The following is a 25,779-nucleotide window of genomic DNA, read 5'->3' on the forward strand; positions in this document are numbered from 1 at the left end:
GTTTTCAAACATATGCTGTTCTAGTTGCTACATACGGTACACAAAATAAATATTGGCCGAACATTGGGCTACTAGAACTCAGATTTGGTTTTGAAATTCAAACATGCATATTATTTCAATGAAAAAATTGGGGTCCGAGTGGCTGCTAGAAAGCTCTAGCACCATACATTCAGAGAGGACACAAAATAATTAGACTGGAAAAATCTGTCCATTTGGATCCCTCTTAAATATATTCAAATGTACATTGCAATATCTATGGAGCCATTCAGACCACTCCAGTAGCCAATGTAAGGCTGGGTTCACACGACCTATTTTCAGGCGTAATGGAGGCGTTTTACCCCTCGAATTACGCCTGAAAAGACGGCTCCAATACGTCGGCAAACATCTGCCCATTCATTTCAATGGGTTTGCCGACTTACTGTGCCGACGACCTGTCATTTTACGCGCCGCTGCCAAAAGACGGCGCATAAAATAACAGCCTCGTCAAAGAAGTGCAGAACACTTCTTGGGACGTAATTGGAGCCGTTTTTCATTGAATCCAATGAAGAACAGCTCCAAATTACGTCCGTAATGGACGCCCTGCAAAACGCAAGTACGAGCAATTACGTCTGAAATTCAGGAGCTGTTTTCTCCTGAAAACAGCTCTGTAATTTCAGACGTAAATGCAGTTATCGTGTGCACATACCCTAACATTTTTAGTGGGCCACCAATTAGATCTGTCAAACATCAACCCAAAACGTTGGGCGCCAGCAGCAAGATTTCTAGGTGCAGAACTTTACATAAGACTTCTAAAGGTAAGACCCCTTGGGACAGCAGGACGTGGTTGCCACGTGGCCAGAAACCGCGCCGGCTCCTGATTCGGCGCGGTTAATAATTTGCTTGATAACGGTCGCACGGGTAAAACTGCTGGTTACCTGCGAAATCGTGCGGCCATAAAAGTCTATTCATTAAGGGTCACATGATTTTGCAGGGAATCAGACAATGACAAGCAATTTGACAACCACGTAGCGCCACCAATGCCGCTACGAGCAGATCTACCCCTATAGTTGTTCATTTGAACGAGGAGTCTGTTCTAACAATAGATGAGGCAAGGCGGTTACAATGAAATGATGTGACAACTCATATATAATTGCTGCACAGCTTGTGTCAGCCTATGGGTTAAACTCTGGAGGATAATGGAACATCCTGCACACGTTTTACATAACATTTCCGGCTAGCCTTACTGCTAGTGATCCGATCACAAATTTCCTGTGCAAACCTTGCACATCATTTCTACCAGTTCATCGAATTGTGCCCATGTATAAATATTATCAGGGGGTAATGCTATTTAGTTTCCTATTTACCAATGATAGGGTTGGTATACTGTGCTTAGTTAAAATGTAATCTTTGTGTGCTTCCGTAGTGACAGGGCTGTGGTCTCTGAATTACAACCCGCTATTTTTTCCCCTTCCAGGGCATACTCCTTGTAACTAATCTCCTACTATGTAAATTTGGTATGTGTTACGCGGAGTATTTTTTCTTTGTACTATTCTGCGTTAGTCAAATATTGTATTTATCGTTGAACTTACTGTATACATATTTGTGATACATTGTACACATGTTGTACATTGCCGGGCGCTTTCATGACCGGTGGTTGGTACTACGTTTATGCACTTTGGGTGATTTTAACCATTAATCTGTGTTCATGTTTATATAACAGTCACTCAATTTCTATACATTCATAGAGGTGTACCGTATTTTCTGGACTATAAGGCGCACCGGATTATAAGGCGCACTTTCTATGAGCGCCTTATAAGCAATCATGTTTCATATATAAGGCGCACTGGATTATAAGGCGCAGAACATTACCGTTAAATAAACCATTGCTCAGACTGCAAGTCAAAATTTATTACACTTTTTAACAATAACTTGCAACTGGTTCAGCTGTAATTGCAAATCAAAACGTTTAGGGTATGTGCACACACACTAATTACGTCCGTAATTGACGGACGTATTTCGGCCGCAAGTCCCGGACCGAACACAGTGCAAGGAGCCGGGCTCCTAGCATCATACTTATGTACGACGCTAGGAGTCCCTGCCTTGCTGCAGGACAACTGTCCCGTAGTATAATCATGTTTACAGTACGGGACAGTTGTCCTGCAGCGAGGCAGGGACTTCTAGCATCGTACATAAGTATGATGCTAGGAGCCCGGCTCCTTGCACTGTTCGGTCCGGGACTTGCGGCCGAAATACGTCCGTCAATTACGGACGTAATTAGTGTGTGTGCACATACCCTTACCGTACTTTTTCAGTTCATTCCTCCACCAGAAATCCATCAAATCCGTCATCTTCAGTGTCGGAGTTGAACAGTTGGGCGATTTCGGCATCAAGCATGGGGTCCTCCTCTTCATTATCCGAGTCGGTCTCGTTGCTGCTGCTAGGCTCTTCAGTGGTGATTCCAGCCTTCCTGAAAGCTCGGATGACACTGGAGACTGATACATTCTTCCAGGCATCCACGATCCACTGGCACATAGTGGCATAACTCGCACGGCGTTGCCTCCCTGTTTTGGTGAATGTGTGGTCACCTTCTGTCATCCAATGCTCCCATGCAGCTCGCAATTTAACTTTAAATGACCTGTTGATGCTGATATCTAGCGGCTGGAGCTCTTTGGTTAATCCACCAGGGATGACAGCAAGCTCCGAATTAGTTTTCTTCACTTGGGCTTTGACAGTATCGGTCAAGTGGGCGCGCATCGAGTCACAGACCAATAGGGATGGGGATTTGTGAAAAAAGCCACCCGGTCTCTTGACGTAGACCTCCCTCAGCCACTCACTCATCTTCTCCTCATCCATCCAGCCCTTTGGGTTAGCCTTAATGATGACACCAGCAGGAAAATTTTCTTTAGGCAAAGTCTTCCTCTTGAAAATTACCATGGGTGGTAGTTTCTGGCCATTAGCCTGACAAGCGAGAACTACAGTGAAAGATGACTTCTCATTTCCTGTGGTACGTATAGATATCGTACTGGTCCCTGTTTTCTCAACAGTACGGTTTACGGGGATATCGAAAGTGAGGGGAACCTCATCCATGTTAATAATGTGTTCTGGCTGGATATTCTTTTCATTTATCTTGGTTATGCAGTAGGTGCGGAAAATGGCCAGCTTCTCTTCATAATCCTTTGGTAATTGCTGGCACACAGTAGTTCTGGTGCGAATGGAGAGATGACGCCTGTTCATGAAACGAAAGCACCATGAAGGACCTCCTCGAAAGTCCTTGATCTCCATGTCACGTGCTAAAGCAGTGGCTTTGAGTCGAATAGAGACAGTGGAGACGCTTCTACCTGCGTTTCTCTGTTCCATAACCCACTGTTCTATTTTGTCCTCCAACTGTGGCCACCTTGCTTTGTTTCCTCGGAAACTCAGTTTGGTCTTCTTTACTTGGCGGAGGGCATCTTCTTGTTTTCTCCACTTACGCACCATGGATTCATTAATGTTGAATTCTCTTGCAGCTGCCCTATTTCCATGCTCTACTGCATAACTTACAGCTTTAAGCTTGAAACCTGCATCATAAGCATGTCTCTTAACAGGAGGCATTTTTTGGGGTAGTGGGTATAGTTAACGCTAAAGCAAAGATATATTGCAAGGATCCTACAGAGCTGTAAGTATCACTCAGTGTGGCTCCTGACTACGGTGGCCGTAATGCTCAATCCATTTATGGATACTGTAAAAACCCAAGTGAAGAATAAATTCATAGGCGCACGGGGGGGGAGGAGCATGGTGTGTGCTGTGGTATGCCGCCGCCGACCCCTGCCGCCCACGATAGAGGTAAAGGATCCTGTATGAACCCCTCTCTTTACTGTCGGGTTCATATATAAGGCGCACCGGATTATAAGGCGCACTTTCTATTTCTGAGAAATTCTCAGCATTTTATGTGCGCCTTATAGTCCGGAAAATACGGTACTTTTAAGTGCATGTTTTTTCTTTTTAGAGCAAGATACATCATGATCTGTTTTTTTTTTTCCTTTTAATGTTAATTTTTTCCTGTATTGAAGAGTTCAACATGCTGCGCTATCCTGTATGTCAAAGAGCAATGGAAGCATTATGGAAAAGAACGGAGCCTTAGTGCTTTTAACTCAATCCTAAATCCAGCCTTAAGTAGTCACTAAGGCCTTGTGCACATCTGCGTCGGGAATCCGTTCATGGGTTCCGTCTGAGCTTTCCGTCAGGGGAACCCATGAACGGAAATCCAAACGGAAACAATAGGTTTCCATTTGCATCACCATTGATTTCAATGGTAACGGTTCTGGTGTAAATGGTTTTAGTTTGTCACCGTTGTTTGTGGGTTCAGTCGTTATGATTTAATCAATACCGTAGTCGACGCAGATGTGAACGAAGCCTAACTTTTCAACAAATTTTGCATAATTCAATGTTACAAGCGAATATATGAAACTTTGTAATGGATCTTATTAGGGAAATAATTTTTTATATTTTTCCACTTATAAGACTCCCTCCCCGGTCCTAACAGTTCTCTCACTTAGAATTTACTTTATTCTTAGTCTATCTTGTCTTGAGGAGACGATCAGCTCACTGAGGGATCGGGTTACAGCTGCTAATAGAAGTCTATGGAAAGGGAAGGAGGAAGCAGTAGCAGAGTGAGGAAGAGACAGACAGACAGAGTTGTTCCTGCTTAAAGTAAGTGTTATATTTTATCCCTGTAATGGATTCACAACTACACATCTCATTGCTGCTGTATGTTGTTCTCTAAGCTGCTGCTTCTATATATATATATATATATATATATATATATATATATATATATATATATATATATATATATGAGAGCAGGATTTTTCTCTTCCCTCTGTGTGAAGTGTATAGAAGACATGATGGCAGTTAGGTTCAACCCAGTAGCTCAGAGAAAACAGAGAATTAGAGAATAAGACTGTTGAGGTAAAAACTGCTAAAAAAAAACATTAAAAATATGCAGGATACAAGTTATATAATGTCCAGAGATAGTGTTATTCCTCATGTACACACATATGACATCTATTCTGAAAAGCCACCTGAAAGGTTAGGTACCTAAATCTCAAAGAGGTATTCCTAACTCACACATTTAAGACATATCCACAGGATATGCCAGAAATGAGTTATAGGTGCAGGTCTCACCTCCACATAAGTGTGTGTTAGGTGGGGTGGCCAAACCTTCTGCTCCTAGCGGAGAGACGGCTACACATGCAGTCACTGTACATGATGTTGAATGGGAGGTAAGGAAATATTTGAGTGGTTGTTTCGGTATCTCCTATTCACCATAATGGAGGGTGGTGGTGTATTAATATACCCCTCCAACATGGCAGCGGGAGACAAGGCACCCCCATTCTCAAGATGTAGGGATCCTAGCATTCAGACCCCCACCGACCATACTTATCCTATCAATATGGTATAAAAGTTTATAGTGGATATACTGCTGTAACAAACATAGTCATCAATGAAAAAATATAAATTTTCGCCCGAAGATCAAACTCACAAGTAAGAAATCTGGGTGAGAACAATCATGACCGCTATTAGGGCTTATTTACACGAACGTATAATACGTCCGTGCAATGCGCGTGATTTTCACGCGTGTCGTACGGACCTATGGTAGTCTATGGGGCCGTGCAGACAGTCCGTGATTTTTGCGCAGCGCGAGTCCGTTGCGTAAAACTCACGACCTGTCCTATATTTGTGCGTTTTTCGCGCATCACGCACCCATTGAAGTCAATGGGTGCGTGAAAATCACACGCACCACACGGAAGCACTTCCGTGGGATGCGCGTGATTCGCACAACAGCTGTCAATAGTATGAATGAAAACAGAAAAGCACCACATGCTTTTCAGTTTGCAAACATCCAAACGGAGTGTCATAATCACGCAAAAATCACGCAGCCGCACATCCTATGTGATGACACACGGAGCTGTTAAGTGCCTTTTGCGCACGCAAAATGCACACGCTCTTGTAAATCCGCCCTTAGAGTTCCTACAGGAGTGGTCCTGAATGGCAGATTGCAGTTTTATGGGATTGGTGTGTGTTGTACTGCATAACTAAACAGATCTGTCATTCTTATCTAGGGATACAACCACCGTAATAATGCCCATATTGGTTGCCACTTATCTTTCCCAGAATGTGTAATAACACTTTGGCTTATGGTTAATAGATTTTAGAGAAACTAAATAGCAAACTGGTGATCAAACAAATAACTAAAATCATAGTTGCCATCAATGGGCTAAATACATTAGAGCCTATGAAAAGCCTGGACTAAGAATATAATATTCCTGTTTTTCCCCTCCTGGAAGGAAACATGAAAATATATCTTGGAAAAGCATTTTGCAATTCTATCAGCTTCCTGTGCATTTATTTTTTTACTAGCTGCTTCAAAAAGCCACATCAGAGGGGACTGATCCTCCTCTGCGCCATTCTGTCTGACAAATTTATGACAGTCTTACCCCTAATTTTATTGCTGCTCAGTATCAAGCCACTGCAGCCCTCTACCAAACAGGTACGAATGAGCAATGCAAGCCAGTCATGTTTACCAGGGAAACAGTACGCCTCATTTCAGAAGTGCAAGTTCCAACATAAATTACATACATTTTTGAAAGAATATTAGAGGTTATGGGTAAAAACTTGGTGTTAAAAACCATTAACCAGCCAATAAAAGAGTCAAAAAATCCTATAATCATTAAAAAAATTGCAGTAACTCTCAGAAAATAAGATGAATCACTTAACATACATTCTAACCTGTCCACATCCCAGAATAATGGTAACAAAAATCAAATCAATGCATAAGACGTTTGCACAAAAGGTAGTTTACATTTTTTCCCATAAATCAACAGTACAAGAGAACGTAAGAAACGTTGTAATATATTTTATTAGAGGAAAAAGGCCTATCTCCACTTATAAAACTCTCTTCCTTCTCCCCCTGCACTGGTCGTTCACTGCTAAAAATCCCTATTCAGTGAGAGATGTAGAGGGATTATAAACTCTCTGAGGGATCAGGTTACAGCTGCCCATAGAAGTCTATAGGGAGGGGATGGTAGCAATAGAAGGGGGCTGCTATAGAGACACAGACAGACGCTGCTGCTTCTTCTAGAAAATTTTTAATAGAATATGGAGTGAAATCGTAAAACACTTACAAGAAGTAGAACTGTGGAGATAACACAGCAGTAAGGAGCAGTGTAGCTGTGAATACACCACTGGAATGAGATAAAACATTAAAAAGCAGCGGCTTGTCAGTGTCTTTCTCCTCGGTCTCCAGAAGCTCCCTTCCCCCTCTTCATAGACTTCTAGGGGCAGCTGTAACCGGATATGTCTGTCTCGCTGAATACGGATGTTCGAAGTGAATGACCAATGCAGGCGGTAGAGGGCAGAAAGTGGGAGAAAGATAAATTTTCTCTAATAAGATATATTACAAAAGTGTCTTATATCGCTTGTACCGTTTAGAAATGGAAAAAATTAAAACGACAAGTTACACTTTAAGGGTATCTGCAAAAGGCAGTATTTAATCAAAAAAGTTAGCATTCCTATTCCATAGCTGTCACCTTAAGTTTTACTTACTGAGGTTCCATGTGAGAGACATTTATTTAGCGCCACAAACCAGAAAAGATTCAGACATGGGAAAGCATGAAACCCTTCTCTCTCGAAAAAAAACAAAACAAAAAAAGGGAATCATATTTGTCTTCTGCATTAAACCCTTAAGGGACCTGATCCAGTTTTTGGCGCGAAGTAGATTTATAAGGCCATGTGAATAAAGACTAACTTTTGCAGGCACTAAAAGTTTGTTGACCTCTCTTGCACAAGGTTCAGTTAGGTGGATCCTTGGTCAAGGTCAATTAGTGAATATGCCATATATGTCCAGCTGGTAAGGGTTTAATGACTGGAACCCCAACATACAAAAAAAGGGGATGGCCAGCCTCCTGTTTCCAGCAGAGACGTGGCAACCCATCCACACTGTACATTATGGTAAATAGGAAATATCTGAGCGTACTTATTTCGCTGTTTTTGTATTTCCTATTTCCCATGATGGGGAATGATGGTGCATGCATAGCCACCTCTATCATGGGAGTGGGAGACCAGGCACCTTCATTCGCAGAATGTCTGGGGGTCTTAGCAGTCAAACCTCCACCGAGTGAACACATTTCCTACCAATATGTCAAATGTTTATAGTGGGAAATAGTGTCGATAATAACAGATCGATTGGCGCTCATTTAAAAGCCTGTAACACGGGCCAATGTAAACTATATGGGGGCGAATGATAATTAAAATGATGGTTCATCTCGGTTTACTCGGGGGGACATGGGCTGCCGACAAAAATAATTTGTAGGGCTGCGTAAAAGATGCAATCAGCTGACAAACAACCGTTTACACAGGAAATGATCGGGAGCCGTGTAAATGGGCCTTAACACTGCAGAAATTAGACGATTATGCTTGTTTACATGTGGGTCATCCATACCAGCTGCTCTTTAGAGAGGATAATAGTCATAAAGGTTGCTGCCTGATCTAGCTAAATGAAAATCTTTAAACTTACAAAAAAATTAATAAAATAAAAAGTTTTACCAAATAAATGTCAGGTTTGAAAATAAAGGAGGGAAAAAAACAAAAAAACTCACTCAATTCCCAGACAGGCAGCAGTCATGTAAAATTACATATAAAACATAAAAAATATCAGCAAAAGAGGAATTAAACCTATACTACTAAGGGTGTGTTCACACGCAAAACAAAAACGGCTGTAAAATACAGAGCGGTGTTCAAGGGAAACAGCCTCTGATTTTCAGCCGTTTTTAAAGCATCAGGTGTTTTTTTACGGCCATTTTTGGAGTGGTTTTCCTATTGACCCAATGAAAAACAGCTCAAGAAGTGACATGCATTTCTTTTTTACGTGGCGTTTTTAAAAAACGGCCGTGTAAAAAGCACCCCATGGGAACGGAACGTAGATTTTCCCATTGAAATCAATGGGTAGATGTGTAGAGGCATTCAGTCCCCGTATTTTCAGCTATTTTTGGGTGCGTTTACGGTCCGAAAAACGGATGAAAATAGGCAGTGTGAACATACCCTTAATCTAAAACGTAAGCACAATTGCACCACCACAAAAAGGTTATAACTGTGGTGTAAAGTAAATAAAATGCTCAGAGTCCTGTCCTAATGGGATAAGCGCTCGCTGCTGGAAGGGGCATTCTAATGAGCTGGAATCTGGACAAGATTTCATTGTTTACATGAAGTTCAGCAGCCCTAAGAAGAGGTGAAATTATACAGTCACTAAAGGAACGCCAGCGCTATGGCCAGCTTCTCTTTGCCCTTTTTATAAAGCTTAAAAGGATATTTGACGTCCATGCTTCTCTACAGGTCTGTGAAGAGGGGAATGCAGGCGATTACGCGAAACCCTTTCCACCAGCCCATGGTGCCTCATACCTCTTATATTATCCATTGGGTGAAAGGAAGCCTGTGAAAAAGAGAGAGGCAACATTAGCAGTGCTAAAATAGTAACACCAAATATCAATATTAAATGTTCAAACGTGGTCTGTCTCAAATAACTGCAAAGCGGCTTCTAGAAAGCTATATAATCCTACACCTAAAGTGGTTGGCCGCTTTATATAGAATTTTTTCAAAAGCGTTATAAGCCTAAATGTAGGCAATTTACCCAGAAAATTTTATTAGAAGTTCTGCGCTGTTCCGACACTTTCTAAAGCCACGCCCCCTTGTTAGCATAGTCTTCTGTGCCGACTGCATGCCACTTCCGTCCCGAAAATGTCCGCAGATGGAGGGGTATGTAACAAGACACGTCCATCAGCCTCCTTCATTGCAACACACTGCACCACTTTACTACTAAGCTTGCATTTGCGGCTTGCACAGGTCCTGGCCTTTCCAAGAAGCTAGCGCAAACGCAGTGTGTTAAAATGAAGGGGGCTGTTGGACTCATCACATGCTTCTCCACCTACGGCAATTTTCCGTGGCCAACCCCATTCAATTTAAAGAGGACTAGCACCTTTCCTGACAGGTCTGTTTAGGTCAATACTTGGATTCCCCACTAAATATCAATTCTTCAGCATCCTTTCTTAGAACTCTACGTTATGCCGTTCCTCTGTTATTCCTTCTAGAAAGTTATGAATAAAATGACAACTGGGCATTACCATTCCTCTTGTCAATAAAGCGTGTCCTAAACTGAGCATTTGTTGTGGGTTTCCCCCTCTGCAATGCAAAATTCACTACACAATCTGCAGTAGAAAAATTATGCCACATCTAAACATACCCAGAAGCGAACTGCCCTTCAGTCTTGCAAGAATCAAGAAAATTTAGAACGCCTTAGGTCCAGTTCAGACTATGCAGTTTTGGTGCAGTTATTAAACGAGCAGAGAAGTACACAGTGGGGTCCCATTATTATGACCAGCAGCTAATATCCAGAGTAACCGCTGTGTGCAGCACGGACAGCAGCTAGACGGGCTGGGAGTCACTCAATAAGGTGCTGGTAGCATGAATCCAGATACCGGAGACAACCTGACTGCAGTGCATCCCACATCTGCTGGAGGGTGCGTGGGGGGAGGATCCATAGAGTGAACAAGACGATCGAGGTGATCCCACAGATTCTCAATTGGGTTCAAGTCAGGCGAATTAGGGGGCCAGGGAACTACTTGGAAGTCTTAGTCGTGCTCTTCAAACCACTGTCGGGCATTTTAAGCCGTGTGACATGTCGCATTGACTCGCTGGAAGATTCCATCTGCCCCGGGGAGGACAAACAACATGTATGGGTGGACGTGATCTGCAACGATAGATTCATATCCAAATCGGTTCAGAGTGCCTTCCACATGGGTCAATGAGACCAGAGAATGCCATGAAAAAAAATCCCCAGAGCATTTAGCTGCCGCCAGTATTCTTCCAGCAATGGTTGCAGGGTGTTTGTTCTCTGATGATTCTCACCTGACAGGCCAACGTCCATCCATTCGATAAAGCAAAAAACGTGACACATCAGAGAAGGCAACACTTTGCCAATCATCGGTGGTGCAATTCCGATACTGCCGTGCAAATTGAAGGCTTTTTTTCCGATACACCTTTGTTAGCATAGGAGCAGTGACCATCCATCTGTTTCGGATCCCAATACGCAGTAGGGTTCGCCAAACTGTTGTTTTAGACATACGTCTGGGTAGCCCCCTGGTTGACTTTTACGGTGAGTTGCTCCACTGTAGCGTGTCCTTCGGCCCTCTCGCACCTTCATAGCCGACATTCATCTCTCACATCAATGGCACGTGGTGCTCCGCAGTTTACACGTCGGTTATTCCCAATGGTGCCATTTGTCCACTCACGATACACTTTCACCACAGGAATAGTTCACAAACTGAACTGTTTGAGACATACTGCCCCCCTTGGCCTGAAAGCCAATAATCGCCCCGTTTTGCAACTCTGATAAATCGAGTGATAGGTGTTCAGACAGACTATCGCACCCCTTATATACCCACCAAGTTAGCCCACGACACATCACTTCCTTCACGGGCTACGCGCTGTCGAAGTCGAAAGTAGGAGGTGGCCATAATAAAGTGACTCAACTGTGTATAATTGGAAAGCTTAAAGAGGACCAGTCACCTGGTCATATAAGTTAAACTGCTTTCTGACATGAATAGCGCGGTCTCCCTGATTACAGAACTGTTTCTCTCTTTTTCCTGGATCCCCCTGTTCCAGCGATAATTTCCAGTTGTATTGGTTCCCTATATGTCATTTCGCTGTAGTTAGCCAACAGGGCTTGAACAACTCTCAAGCTGCCTTGTGCTGATTGGTCACATCAGATGCAGGGAAGCTAGCTCCACCCCGTTTGCTAACTGCAGCAAAAATTAGCACATAGGGAGCCAGAAAAACAGTGGGCCATATCTCTAGAACAGGGAAGGTTTCAGGAAAAAAAAAAAAGGGAGCGTTGTAATCAGGGGACAGCAATATTCAGGTCAGTTAACCAGTTCAACTTATATGACCAAGTGACAATTATTTTTTTAAGGCTGGGTTCACACGTTGTGTTTTTTAACTTTGGCGGCGAAAAACACTTAAAATTACTCGTGTGTTTAACAGTGTTCAGCTGTAAGTCTTAAATAGACTAGTAAATATAAAACCGTTTATGCTTTGTAAAACACATGGCTAATTAAAAAAAGCTCTTTTTTGAATTTTTCTCCCCAACCGTACAAAAACACAACATGTCAACCCAGCCTTATACGTTCATCTATTTTGGATGCATTCCTAGTTTTGTCATTTAAAAAAAATTCAATAAAGAAAAATAAAAATAAAAAGTCTCAAACTGCGTTAAAATCTGGAATTTCTGTAATCAGATTTCCACTTCCACCTTTCCTCTGAACTATTGATTATACCCAACTGCTACCAGTGGGATAGGAGACATAAAAATGCGTCTGGCTGATCCTCATCTTCCCCGATCCATAGAACATGCCTGTTAATATGAGCAGTCGAACACCAAATGTTGTTTAGGTCATCAATTATTTTAGGTCTATGGCCCAACTATTAGCCAAAAAACAAGATTTGTTCTGAATGATGGCGATCTGCTCCTTTACTCACAACACTTCAAAATAGTTCTCGCTACTTAGTGGTAAACTTACAACCATAGCTTTTACTATGGTCTGAGGAAAAGACGTTGGGCAGTGAAAATGCACCATATTTAGTATAATGTGAGCAATGGAAAAAAAATTGTATGAGAAATAGGTTTTTGTATGCCTCCTCCCAACAAGTCGATTTAAAAAACAAAATAAAAATAAAAAATGCTCCTCCTATTATGGCTAAATCTTTCTGTCCGTGGCCAACAGCTATTTTACCCAACTTTCCCATAAACCTGTTCACTAGGCTCATGAGTGTTTATTTCAATAGGGAGTAAAAGAATAAGGCTCATCTCCAATGGGAAAAAATGACAAGTTCCGTACGATCTTTCTGCTCTACGTTTTAATCGGCAGTGCTGCGCATGCGCCAAATAAAGAGCAGGGATGCTGCGCATGCGCAGTACTGGCGATTAGAACGTCGAGCGGAAGGGTCATGCGCAGAGTGGATGCGTGCGCGTTACAGATAGTACGGGGCCAGGCCTGAACGCGCCGATTACGCTGCCTGGCCCCAATGTAAGGGTATGTTCACACACCAGCGTCCGTAACGGCTGAAATTACGGGGATGTTTTCAGGAGGAAACATCCCCGTAATTTCAGCTGTAACGGCATGTGCAGGCGCTTGAACGCCGCGTCCATTACGGACGTAATTGGCGCTGCTTTTCATTGGAGTCAATGAATAACGGCTCCAATTACGCCCAAAGAAGTGACAGGTCACTTCTTTGACGCGGGCGTCTATTTACGCGCCGTCATTTGACAGCGGCGCGTAAATATACGCCTCGTGTGAACAGACAAACGTCAGCCCATTGCTTTCAATGGGCAGATGTTTGTCAACGCTATCGAAGCGCATTTTTTTGACGTAATTCGGGGCAAAAACGCCCGAATTACGTCCGTAATTAGTGCGTGTGAACATACCCTAAGAAGGGAGGGAGGGGGGGTTGAACTGGGGAGCGACGTAAGAGAGGTGCAATGGTAACGCCCTCGTTGCACCTAAATGGCCATTAGCATAAACGTAATAGAACGTATTTCTCTACAAAGGTGGCAGTAAGCAGAAAATTAAAATAAACGTTAGAACCAGGTTAGTCTCCTCTACAATACCCTGGTACTAGTTTAACTCGGACATTCTGGTGACAGACTCCCTTTAAAGGAACTGGAGTTTTGTTTGGTTTAACCATAGATCATTTTGGCTTGCCAATCCCACTGCCATCTGCCTGTTCAGCCCTGGTTCATTATAAACTACAATGTGACAAATATCCAAACAGCCCAACAGGGACTAAGGGTTCTCAACATTGATCAATTTACCCAGTAATAACACCAGGACGGAAATTTTGAAGTACAATTTCAAAGATCAGGTGGTAGTTGTCCTACACGTACAAATATGTCATGCATTAATGATTGTAAACATATTAAAAGAATATTATTTCTTATTTTCCATGGAATATTAGGCCGAGCATGGTACTCAAAAGCCAGCAAGAGATGTCTGGAATAATCCAAGAAAAGGCCAATAGAGATGGATTTCAAAGTTTCCACATTTCACCCTGTCGGCAAGCTACAAATTAAAACAGCAGACTACAGGCTACCAAAAATAGCCAACAACCACATGCCATAGGTGTAGATCCCCCAGCTTTCCCTCTCTATTTCAGAACTCCTGCAATAACCATGAGAAATTCCATCTTTAGCGTTAAATTAGGGAATTCTATATGGTTTCTGAGTAGAATAAGGTACTTGTGTGTACTTGTATATATATCTACAGTAAATTCTTATGCACAAGAATCTTCCTTTACAACAGTGCTCAACAAATATAAGGAGTAGCTTGTTAAGTGACAATGTCACAGGAAAATGTAAAGAACACACAGGAAGTTCATATGGTGCATACACAAATTATGCAGTTAAAAAAAAAAAAGTAGAACATTATTTTCTCTTAAAGGGAATGTGTCGCTCGTATTTTTTTAGTTATTTTTTTCAGTTAAACAATGAGTATGTAACTGATTACACATTGTTTTAATGTCTTTTTATTTTTTCACAAGTCAGAAAATATTGTAAATTAGATTCTAATTTATATTTCCATGTGCAGGCCACTAGAGGGAGCAGTTCCCAAAATTGCAGCATGGTCACTGTGGTAAGGCAGCCTCATTGATTTCTGATGCAAATTTGGGGTGGACACACTCTCCTCTAGTGTCCTCAAACATACCCCCCTCCCTTCTTCTGGCTAGTGCCAGGCGGGGGAGGGGTTTGAATGTCTTCAAACCGCCTACACTGTGTGCCGCCATTTTCTGAGTGTCTTACCAAGTTCTTGCCGCCTACGCTCCTCTTCCTTGCGCCTTCCCTTCGTTGAACATATGGCCGGAAGCCGCCATCTTACTGTCCAGCAGCGACTTCCGTTCCACATGAAAATGGCGCCGGATTTCTCTCTAGGAACGAGCTTCGTTCTACTCTGTGTGTGAACTGCGCAAGCGCAGTTCACACAAAGACGGCGCACGCTTCTGAGAATGGAACGGCTCCCGTTCGCATTCTCTATGGGATTGTATGTGCCGTATAACATCTTAGTATGTGTCGTTAATTGACACATACAGAGATGAAAAAAAATGGCAGCCCACATAGAGAAGTAAAAGTATTAATACATTAAAAAGTTGAAAGTGACAACATAAATAAAAAATAATTTTCTTTACATTATATAAAAAGCAATATAATTACAAAAAAAATAAAAAATCATGACACCTTCCCTTTAAAGGGGTCTTCCAGCCATTAAAAATTGATGGCCTATCCTCCAGCCGGTGATTCACAGATATTGCAGCCTTTTCTCCCATTCATTTCAATGATTTTGCGGATCATTACGATTACGGTACATTGATACAAAATTTATATATATATTTTTTTTTACATTTTACTACATTTGCAAAACAAAAACACTTTTTTTAAAAAAAAGTATTTGTCTCGCCATATTCTAAGAGCCATAACTTTTACTATGTTTCTGCCGACTTAGCTATACGAGTGCTTATTTTTTTGGAGGTCAATTTGTCGTTTTTATTGGTAACATTTTTGGGTACATATGGCATTTTGATTGCTTTTTATTGCATTTTTAGCAAGAAAACCGCAATTCTGGCATTTTCTTTTTTTTTTTACAGCACTCATCGTGCAGGTTAAATAACATAATAGTTTTATAGTTACGGTCGCGGCAATACCAATTATATGTAGCTTTTTTCATTTATTAGAAACTTTATTAATTAACCTTTTCATCACTAAGGGTCATTGATGCCCTTGTGTCCTGGTCAAATTTTCCATTTCTGATATGTACTTCTTTAAAGAGTTATAAGTGCCCAATCTCCTACATAGTCTGATTGGCGCTGTAATGTAGATAACAGCAGTGGTTTTTATTTTTAAAAACTATCATTTTTGAGCAAGTTGTAATCAATTTCAGATTTATGCTAATTAGTTTCTTAAAGACCAACTGGGCGTGTTTTTACTTTTGACCAAGTGGGTGTTGTAAAGAAGTGTATGAGGCTGACCAATCAGTGACCAATCAGTGACGAATCAGCCTGATACACTTCTCATTGTTCCAGCCCAGCATGATCCACAGCAATGTCAATTGTGCTGTGAAAGAAGCTGGACTGGAACAATGAGAAGTGTATGAGGCTTACCAATTAGTAACGAATCAACCTCATACACTTCTCATTGTTCCAGCCCAGCATGATCCACAGCACAGTGAGATTGTGCAGTGATAGAAGCTGGGCTGGAACAATGAGAAGTGTATGAGGCTGATTGGTCACTGATTGGTCAGCCTCATACACTTCTTTACAACACCCACTTGGTAGCATAAATCTAAACTAGCTCATAACTTGCTCAAAAATGATCATTTTTCAAAATAAAAACCACTGCTGTTATCTACATTACAGCGCCGATCAGACTATGTAGGAGATAGGGCACTTCTAATCTGGTGACAGAGCCTCTTTAACCACTTCACGACTGCCATACGGCTATATACGTTCTAACTCCCCATGCCCGTGCAGTTAGCACGTGTATAGACGTCGGAAGCCAGGAACGGGTTTAATGAGTTCAGTGCTGCTTCAGTGTGAATAGCACTGCACTCATGTGTGCCCCACTGTAGATAGTGCCACCCCACAACATCCACAAAACCCTCTGTAGATACCACCGGAGCCTCCAGCATCGGAATCCCTGGCCAACTTTCTGTTCGAGGATTCCCCTCCTAGAGGGAGCCCCTGCCATCTTTCCATCCCCGCTGTAGATAATGCCACCCCCCTGCAGATAGCAACCCCCGACCCCCTGCTGTAGATAGCATCACACCCCCTGAATTGAGTCTAGGAGCGGAATCCCCGGTGTCAGATCGCACTGGCCGGGGATTCCACTCCTAGAGAGAGAGCCACGAACGTCACTGTCCAAATGGACAGGGACGTCAGGGGCTGTGTCTAGAACCGGAATCCCTGGCCAGTGCGATCCGACACCAGGGATTCCGCTCCTAGAGTCAGTTCAGGTGGCGCTATTTACAGTGGGGGGTGCGATGCTATCTACAGTGGAGGGTTGCTATCTCGAATCACACCCCACACTGTAAACAGCGCCACCTGGACTCTAGGAGCGGAATTCCCTATGTCAGATCACACTGGCCGGGGATTCCGCTTCTGGAAAAGCCCCCGATGTCACAGTGACGTTAGTGGCTCTCGCTAGGAGAGTGGCTCTCCCCGGTGTCAGATCGCTCCGTGTCGGGGATTACGCTACTGGAAAAGCCCCTGGTGTCACTATCCATATATGGACAATGAGGTCAGGGGCTACTCCTGGAGCGGAATCCGCGCTCTGGCAGGGGATTCCGCTTTTAGAGTTAACCCCTGACGTCACTGTCCATATATGGACAGAGACATCAGGGGCTTCCTGTAGGAGTGGCATCTTCAGCCAGAGGGATTCCGCTCCTACAGGGAGCTACAGTGGTGCTATTTACAGGAAGGGGGTGCCATTTACTGGGAGGGTGGCGCTATCTGCAGTAGGGATATTGCTAAATACAGGGGGGATGTTGCTATCTACAGGCGAGGTGGCGCTATTTACAGGGGGTGTGGTGCTATCTACGGGAGGGTGCTATATACAGGGGTTGTGGCACTATCTACATGGGTACTGTGGCATTATATTGGCATTATCTACAGGGGACACTGTGGAGATATCTACATTGGCACTGTGTGTGGCACTAAGTGGGCATTATCTACAGGGAGAACTGAGGCACTATATGGGCACTGTGGCACTATCTACAGTGGTATTGCGTCACTATCTACATGGTCACTGTGGTGTTTTCAGGGGGTTAGGACAAAAAGCCCTAACTAATAAAATTCATCCATTTTTTTTTTAACGTCCATGAAACACAGATGGCAAATGCCGGTTAAAAACGGTTAGATGGCTGGAAATGGATTCAAATTTTGAGACACATTGATGCAAAATAGCCATGAAAAACTGACAGTTGATTCGTTGTTGATTGCCATTTTTTTCACGGTCCTGTGTATAGCCCTCTTCATTCTCCCCTCACAGTGATCCAGGGTGACGGAGAGAGTAGAGGACTAATTGTTACAGTGCTCTACAGTGTGTGTGTGTGTATATATATATATATATATATATATATATATATATATATATATATATATATATATATATATATATATATATATATTTTACAAAAAAGTGTTTTTTCTTTAATTTTTAGTAATTTGCTTGCTCATAATAAAAATGAGAAAACACTGGATTAATTAAACTAATCTAGAAAATGAAAGCATCATAAGTCTTGTAAAAAACAAAGAAAAAATAGTTGTGATATTCAAAGCGGCTCCAAAGATATTATCGTTCAAAGAAGTGCATATCAAAAATGGAAAATTTGACCTGGATACAGGGGCATTAACCCCTTTAGGACGCAGCCTAGTTTTGGCCTTAACGAGGCTCTGTCACCACATTATAAGTGCCCTGTCTCCTATATAAGGAGATCGGCGCTGTAATGTAGGTGACAGTAATGCTTTTTATTTAAAAAAACGATTTATTTTCACAACGTTAGGAGCGATTTTGGTTTATGCTAATGAGCTATCTTAATGCCCAAGTGGGCAAGATTTGGTTTCACTTGCCGGAATCTCACAAAAAAGATTCAGAATTGTCAGGATTCTGAGTACACATGACATCCAGGCTGGATGGTCATGTGTATTCATTATCAAGACACTGTAGTAATGTTAGGGCTTGTGTATGTAGCTGCACATAGTGATATATCTATATCGCTAGTGCAGTGTGAATGAATGGAGAGGAGTGCATGATGCCGATTGGTCAGCGTCATACACTCCTCTGTACAACGCCCACTTGGTCGAAAGTAAAAATACGCCCACTTGGGCATTAAGAAAGCTCATTAGCATAAACCAAAATCGCTCCCAACGTTGTGAAAATGGATCGTTTGTTTAAATAAAAAGCATTACTGTCACCTACATTACAGCGCCCATCTCCTTATGTAGGAGACAGGGCGCTTATAATGTGGTGACAGAGCCTCTTTAAGGCTCAGAGCCCATTTTTCAAATCTGACATATTTCACTTTATGTGGTAATAACGTCGGAATGCTTAAACCTATCCAAGTGATTCTGAGATTGTTTTCTCGTGACACTTTGGGCTTTATGTTCGTGGTAAAATTTGGTCGATATATTCAGTGTTTATTGGTGAAAAATTTAGAGAAAATGTTGAAAAAAAAATAGCATTTTTCAGAATTTAAATGCATCTGCTTGTAAAACAGACGGTTATACCACCCAAAATAGTTACTAGTTCACATTTCCCATATGTCTACTTTAAATTAGCATTGTTTTTTGAACATTCTTTTATTTTTCTTGGACGTTACAAGGTTTAGAACATAAACAGCAATTTCTCATATTTTACTAATTGTCTTTGTGTAACATCTAAATGTTGTGCTTTTTTCTAAGTCATTCATTTGTAAACTGCCTGAAGAAGGGGCCTCTGTGCTCTGAAAGCTTGCATATAGAACTTTAATGGTTAGCCAATAAAGGTATCAGACCTATTATACTTTTGTCTTTTTTCACACAAAAGTATTTAACATTTCATATTGTCTCTGGCTAACACGGTACTACACTATTTTTTATCATATTTTTAAGAAAATTTCAAAAGCCTTTTTTTTTTAAAGGTACCTCTTCAGTTCTGAAGAGGCTTTGAAGGGCCTATGTATTAGATACCCCCATAAAACACCCCATTTTAAAAACTAGACACCTCAAAGTATTCAAAACAGCATTTATAAAGGTTTTTTTTAACCCTTCAGGCATTTCACAGGAATTAAAGCAAAGTGAAGGTGAAATTTGCAAATTTCATTTTTCTTGCTGAATTTCATTTTTATTCAATTCTTTTTCTGTAACACAGAAGGTTTTACCAGAGAACTACTACTAAATATGTATTGTCCAGATTCTGCAGTTTTTAGAAATATCCCACATGTGGCTCTAGTGCGCTCGTGGACTAAAACACAAGCCCTAGAAGCAAAGAAGCACCTAGTGCATTTTGAGGCCTCTTTTTTATTAGAATATATTTTAGGCAGCATGCCAGGTTTGAAGAGGTGTTGAGGTGCCAAAACAGTAAGAATCCCCCAATAGTGACCCCATTTTGGAAACTGCACCCCTCAAGGAATTCATTTATGGTTGTTGTTACCATTTTGACTGCACAGTTTTTTCACAGCACCGATTTGAATTGGGCTGTGAAATTAAAAAAAATTTAATTTTTTCCAATAAGATGTCATTTGTGATCAAAATTTCTTATTTTCACAGGGAACAAAATACCCCATTTTGTTGCCCAATTTGTCCTTAGTGCGGCAATATCCCATTTGTGGTGATAAACTGCCGTTTGGGCCCATGGGAGGCCTCAGAAGGGAAGGAGTGTTATGTGTTTATTGGAGTGCAGATTTTGCAGGTTTGGTTTTCGGGTGCCATGTCGCATTTGCAGAGTCCTAGAGGTATCAAAGCAATGGAAACCCACCAGAAGTGACCCCATTTTGGAAACTACACCCCTCAAGGAATTCATTTATGAGAAATGTGACCATTTAGACCCCATAGTTTCTTCACAGAACTTATTTGAATTGGGCTGGGAATTAAAAATATATATTTTTTCCAATAATATGTCGTTTTGGCTGAAAATTTCTTATTTTCACAAGAAATCAAATACGCAATTTGTCCTGAGTGCAGCAATACCCCACTTGTGGTGATAAACTGCGGTTTGGGCCCATGGGAGGGCTCAGAAGAAAAGGACCACCATTTGGCCTACTGGGGATTTTCTGGTGCGAAGTCATGTATGCAGAAGCCCCTGAGGTACCAGTACAGTTGAAACCCGCAAGAAGTGACCGCATTTTAAAAACGACACCCTTAAGGCATTCATCTAGAGGTGTAGTGAGCATTTTGACCGGAGACATACACCCCATAAACTGTAATGTGGGTTCTCCTGGGTACGGCAATACCCTACATGTGGCTGTTATCAGCTGCCTGGGCACACAGCAGGGCCCAGAGGGGAAAGATGAGGGGGGATAAGCTGTGCGGAGTACATCAGGGTAAGTAAAATTGGGGTAAATTATAAATCAAGGGATGTATGATAAATTTTAAAACGTTTTCATACAGAGCTCTGGTTTTTCGGGACACGTGTCACATTGATATAGTGTCCTCCCTTATCCCCCTCTTATAGCAGACTTTGCACCTCTTTTGACTTTTTCCCTTCTTGCCAGTTTGGGGAACTTCTCCTGGAAAGTGTTGTCCCTCTACGATGCGTGTGGCCTCGCTTCCAGAAGTACTGGGTGACCCCCCCCCTTCTTGGTCCCTAAAGATTAGGTTCTTGATAATCACCTCTTGAAATTCCAGGAAAGTTCCCCTCTGGCCTGTACATCGACGTAGCACGTACACATTGTACAAAGCCATCGGTATGATGTGCACGGCCAGCTTCTTATACCACACCGCATGGCGCTGTAGGGCTTCAGGACTTGATCTGACAAGTCCACCCCTCCCATGTACCTATTGTAGTCCAGGATGCAGTCTGGTTTGGGGGTCCCTGTACTGGTACCTCGTACAGGTACATGGGTACTGGTGTGGCATCTCTCTTGTCCTTGTACTTGACACACAATATGTTGCTGCTGGATTGTGCCCTGCTCTCACCCCTTCTGATTGTTTGCCCAAGCAGCGTCTTAGGGAGGCCTCTCAGGTTTCTTCTAGCAGGGCCGCATGCCGCAGGACTTCTGGGAGCGAGGCAGTTCAAGAGTGGGACGCTGGTATAAAAATTATCCAGGTAGAGGTGGTAACCCTGGTCCAGCAGTGGGTGCACCAAATCCCATACAATTTTTGCATTATCTCCCAGTAAGGGGGGAATTCTGGGGGCTGAATACTGGTGTCCTTCCCTTCATATATCCTAAATCTGTAGGTATACCCTGATGCACTAGCTTATACATTTTCACGCCATACCTTGCCCTCTTACTCGGCAGGTACTGGCGGAATTGAAGCCTTTAAAATCTACCAAGGACTCATCAATAGAAATACACGTCTCGGTGGTGTATGCTTGGGAAAACCAGGCACTGAAACGGTCTAATAGGGTCTCCGTATATACAAATGGTCAAAACTGGCGTAATCTCTGGGTGGGCACGGCTCATTATCAGTATAATGTAAGAAGCGAAGTATTGCCTTATTTATTTATTTTTTTAGGTTACAGTTCAGTTCTGAAGTTGCTTTGAGGGACCTATATATTAGAAACCCCTATGAAACACCCCATTTTAGAAACTAGACCCCCTCAAAGTATTCACAACAGCATTTAGAAAGTTTATGAACCCTTTAGGTGTTTCACGGGAATTTAGAGCAAAGTAGAGGTGAAATGTACTTTTTTTTTTTGTCAAAAAATCCTCTTTATACCATTTTTTTTATAACACAAAAGGATTTATTAGAGAAACGCAACTCAATACTTATTGCCCAGATTCTGCAGTTTTGAGAAATATCCCACATGTGGCCCTAGTGTGATAATGGACTGAAGCACCGGCCTCAGAAGCAAAGGAGCACCTAGTGGATTTTGAGGCCTCCTTTTTTATTACGCACCATGTCCGGTTTGAAGAGGTCTTGTGGTGCCAAAACAGTGGAAAACCCCCAAAAGTGACCCCATTTTGGAAACTAGACCCCTTGAGGAATTCATTGTAGTTTTCTTGGGGTGCATGCGGCTTTTTGATCAGTTTTTATTCTATTTTTAAGTGGCGTGGTGACTAAAAAACAGCAATCCTACTATTGTTTTTTTTATTCTATTTTTTTTTTACAGCGTTCACCGTGCGCGATAAATGACATTCACTTTATTCTGCGGGGCAATACGATTACGGCGATACCAGATGTTTATAGTTTTTTTTAGTCTTATGGTGTTTGCACAATAAAATACTTTTTGTAAAATATCATTTACTTTTTGTGTTACCTTATTCTAAGAGCCATAACTCTTTTATTTTTCCATCAATAAATCCGTGCGAGGACTTTTTTGCGTAACGAACTGTAATTTCGATCAGTACCATTTTTAGGTACATGCGACTTTTTGATCTCTTTTTATTCCATTTTTTGGGAGGTGAAGTGACCAAACAATTGTGATTGCGGTACAGTTTATTATTATTTTCTTTTACGGCGTTCCCCCGCGAGGGATAAATAACGAAATCATTTTGTAGTTCAGGCCGTTACGGACGCGGTGATACCAATTATGTATAGTTTATTTGTTTATATAGTTTTATTAATAATAAAAGGACTTATAAGGGAAAAGGGGGGATTTTTACTTTTATTTTCTTATTTTTACACATCTTTTTTTTAACTTTTTTTTAACTTTATTACTTTGTCCCACTAGGGGACTTGAGGGCAGGAGGCCCTGATCGCTATTCTAATACACTGCACTACATGCGTAGTGCAGTGTATCAGAGCTGTCAGCTACTCACTGACAGCAAGCATAGTGGGTCCTGACTTTGTCAGGACCCACTAGGCTTCCGTCGATGGCATAGCCGGACGCCATTGTTTGGTGTCCGGTTGCCATAGTTACAATCGCCGGCCGCTATCGTGTAGCTTAACCCCTAAAAAGCCGTGATCGCTATTGAACATGGCTTTTAAGGGGTTAATCAGCGGGGACACAGCGATCGGTCCCCGCTGTAGGAGCTGCGGCAGCTGCTGTACGAGACAGCAGCTGTCACAGCTCCTGCATGTGTCGGGAGGACGGCCGAAATGGCCGTTACTCCTGGGACATAATATTCCGTCGCTGAGCGCGAACGTATTGGTTAGCGCGACAGAATATTACGTCGCTGAGCGCGAAGGGGTTAATGACCCTTGGTCATGAAAGGGATAAACAATAATATCTTTGGAACCTCTTTGAGTATCACAACTATTTTTACGTTGTTTTTTACAAGACTTATGAGGCTTTAATTTTCTAGGTCAGTTCAATTAATTCCATGTATTACATTTTTATTATGATAGATGATTAGATAGATAGATAGATAGATAGATAGATAGATAGATAGATAGATAGATAGATAGATAGATAGATAGATAGATAGATAGATAGATAGATAGATAGATACACACACATGCACGCACACTGTGTACAGCTCTGTAACAATTAGTCGTCTTCTCTCTTCATCACCCGGGATCGCTGTGAGCGGAGAGTGAAGAGGGCTATAAGGCTATATTCACACGACATGAAAAAAGGGCAGTTAACAAGAGATCAACGGTCAGGTTTTGCATCAATTTGTCTCAAAATTGTAATCCATTTTAAACCCCACATTGTTCTTTCCAATTATTTATTTAAATATTATGTGGGTTCCCCCCATTTTTCATAACCAGCCAGATACAACATAGCAGCAGCAGGCTAGCATTACCAGGGTGGGAAAGGCCACGGTGTTTGGCCTTTCCCAGCCTAATAAAACCAGCTTGCGGCTGCCCCAGTGCCCGACCATCACTACAGATGGTCAGGTACTGGATCGTACCCGGCTCCCCTGATGGCGGTGGGTACCGGGCTAATAATGGGGGTTAGTGTTAGCCTCTGCACCGGCTAACACTAAGCCCTGCCTTAGTAATGGACGCTGTCAATCAGCCAGTGGCCATTACAAAGACATGAAAAAATATTTTATTGAAATAAAAAAACCACACAATCCTCATTAACCCCTAGGGGCACCACGACGCAACTGTACGTCCATGTGGCCAGTGTCTTAGTGCACGGGGACGTACAGTTACTGCGTGGTTCCCGGTGAACACTGTCGGCGACAGTGTGCACCGGGAACCGGGAGGCCAGCTATCCCTGACAGCTGACACTCCACTGTATGCCAATCAGTGGCTTATTTCCACTGACTTCGGCAATTAACCCCTTAATTGCGGTGATAGATTGCAATCACCACATTCAGGGGTTTCTAGCACATCGGCAGACCTCACAATGAAATAGTGAGGTTTGCAGATGGCTAGCATGGCGACCGGAGGCCAAGTAATGGCCTCCGTGTCTGCCATGTACGGAAGCCTATTAGGACCAGCCTCCTGATAGATTTCCTGTCAGAGTGACAGGACGTCACTGCCATTCCCGATGCACACTGTTGATGACAGTGTTGGTGACAGTGTGCATCGGGAACCGGGAGGTCAGCTGTCCCCGACAGCTGACACTCCACTGTTGCCGATCAGCGGCTCATTGCTGCTGATTTCGGCAATTAACCCATTACATGCAGGGCTCGATTGCGATCTCCACATGTAGGGGGTTTGTAGCACATCAGCAGCCCCCATGCAATTGTGGGGGCTGCTGATGCTTGTGATGGCACCCGGGGGCGAGGCAACGGCCTCCGGGTCTGCCATGTACGGAAGCCTATGAGGACCAGCCTCTGCTAGTCCTCGTAGACTAACTGTCAGAGTGACTGTGACGTCACACTGACAGTTGGAATACGTTACACTACCTAGGTAGTGTAATGTATTCTAGCAGCGATCAAAGCTGCAGGTAAAAAAAGAAAGTGTAAAAAGTAAAGAAAAAAGTAAAAAAAAAAAAAGAAGTTAATAAAAATGTGGCTGTGCCACAAGGCCAAAAACAGGCTGCGTCCTACCATTTTATTGATAATAAAAAAAGCCGTTTTCTAATCCGAAGTCGTCCAACATCCAAACATGTAACCTGTACAACCTCTAAATTATACAAGTAACGATCAGTACTTGTAGAAGGTCCAAATCGGGACCCCTGCAAAC

General features: G+C 42.4%; 1 protein-coding gene across 2 annotated transcripts in view; it reads right to left on the bottom strand.

The window, feature by feature from the left end:
* The window catches only part of CRTC3 (CREB regulated transcription coactivator 3), a 130,486-nt gene that overhangs the window by 66,626 nt on the left and 38,081 nt on the right, over positions 1-25,779 (bottom strand). For both annotated transcript variants that reach the window (XM_075855250.1, XM_075855249.1), the window contains exon 3: positions 9,326-9,445. In XM_075855250.1, coding sequence (XP_075711365.1) covers positions 9,326-9,445 — 120 coding nt within the window. The remainder of the gene's footprint in view (positions 1-9,325; positions 9,446-25,779) is intronic.

The sequence above is a fragment of the Rhinoderma darwinii genome, chromosome 3 (assembly GCF_050947455.1).
Source record: "Rhinoderma darwinii isolate aRhiDar2 chromosome 3, aRhiDar2.hap1, whole genome shotgun sequence".
Lineage (NCBI taxonomy): Eukaryota > Metazoa > Chordata > Amphibia > Anura > Rhinodermatidae > Rhinoderma > Rhinoderma darwinii.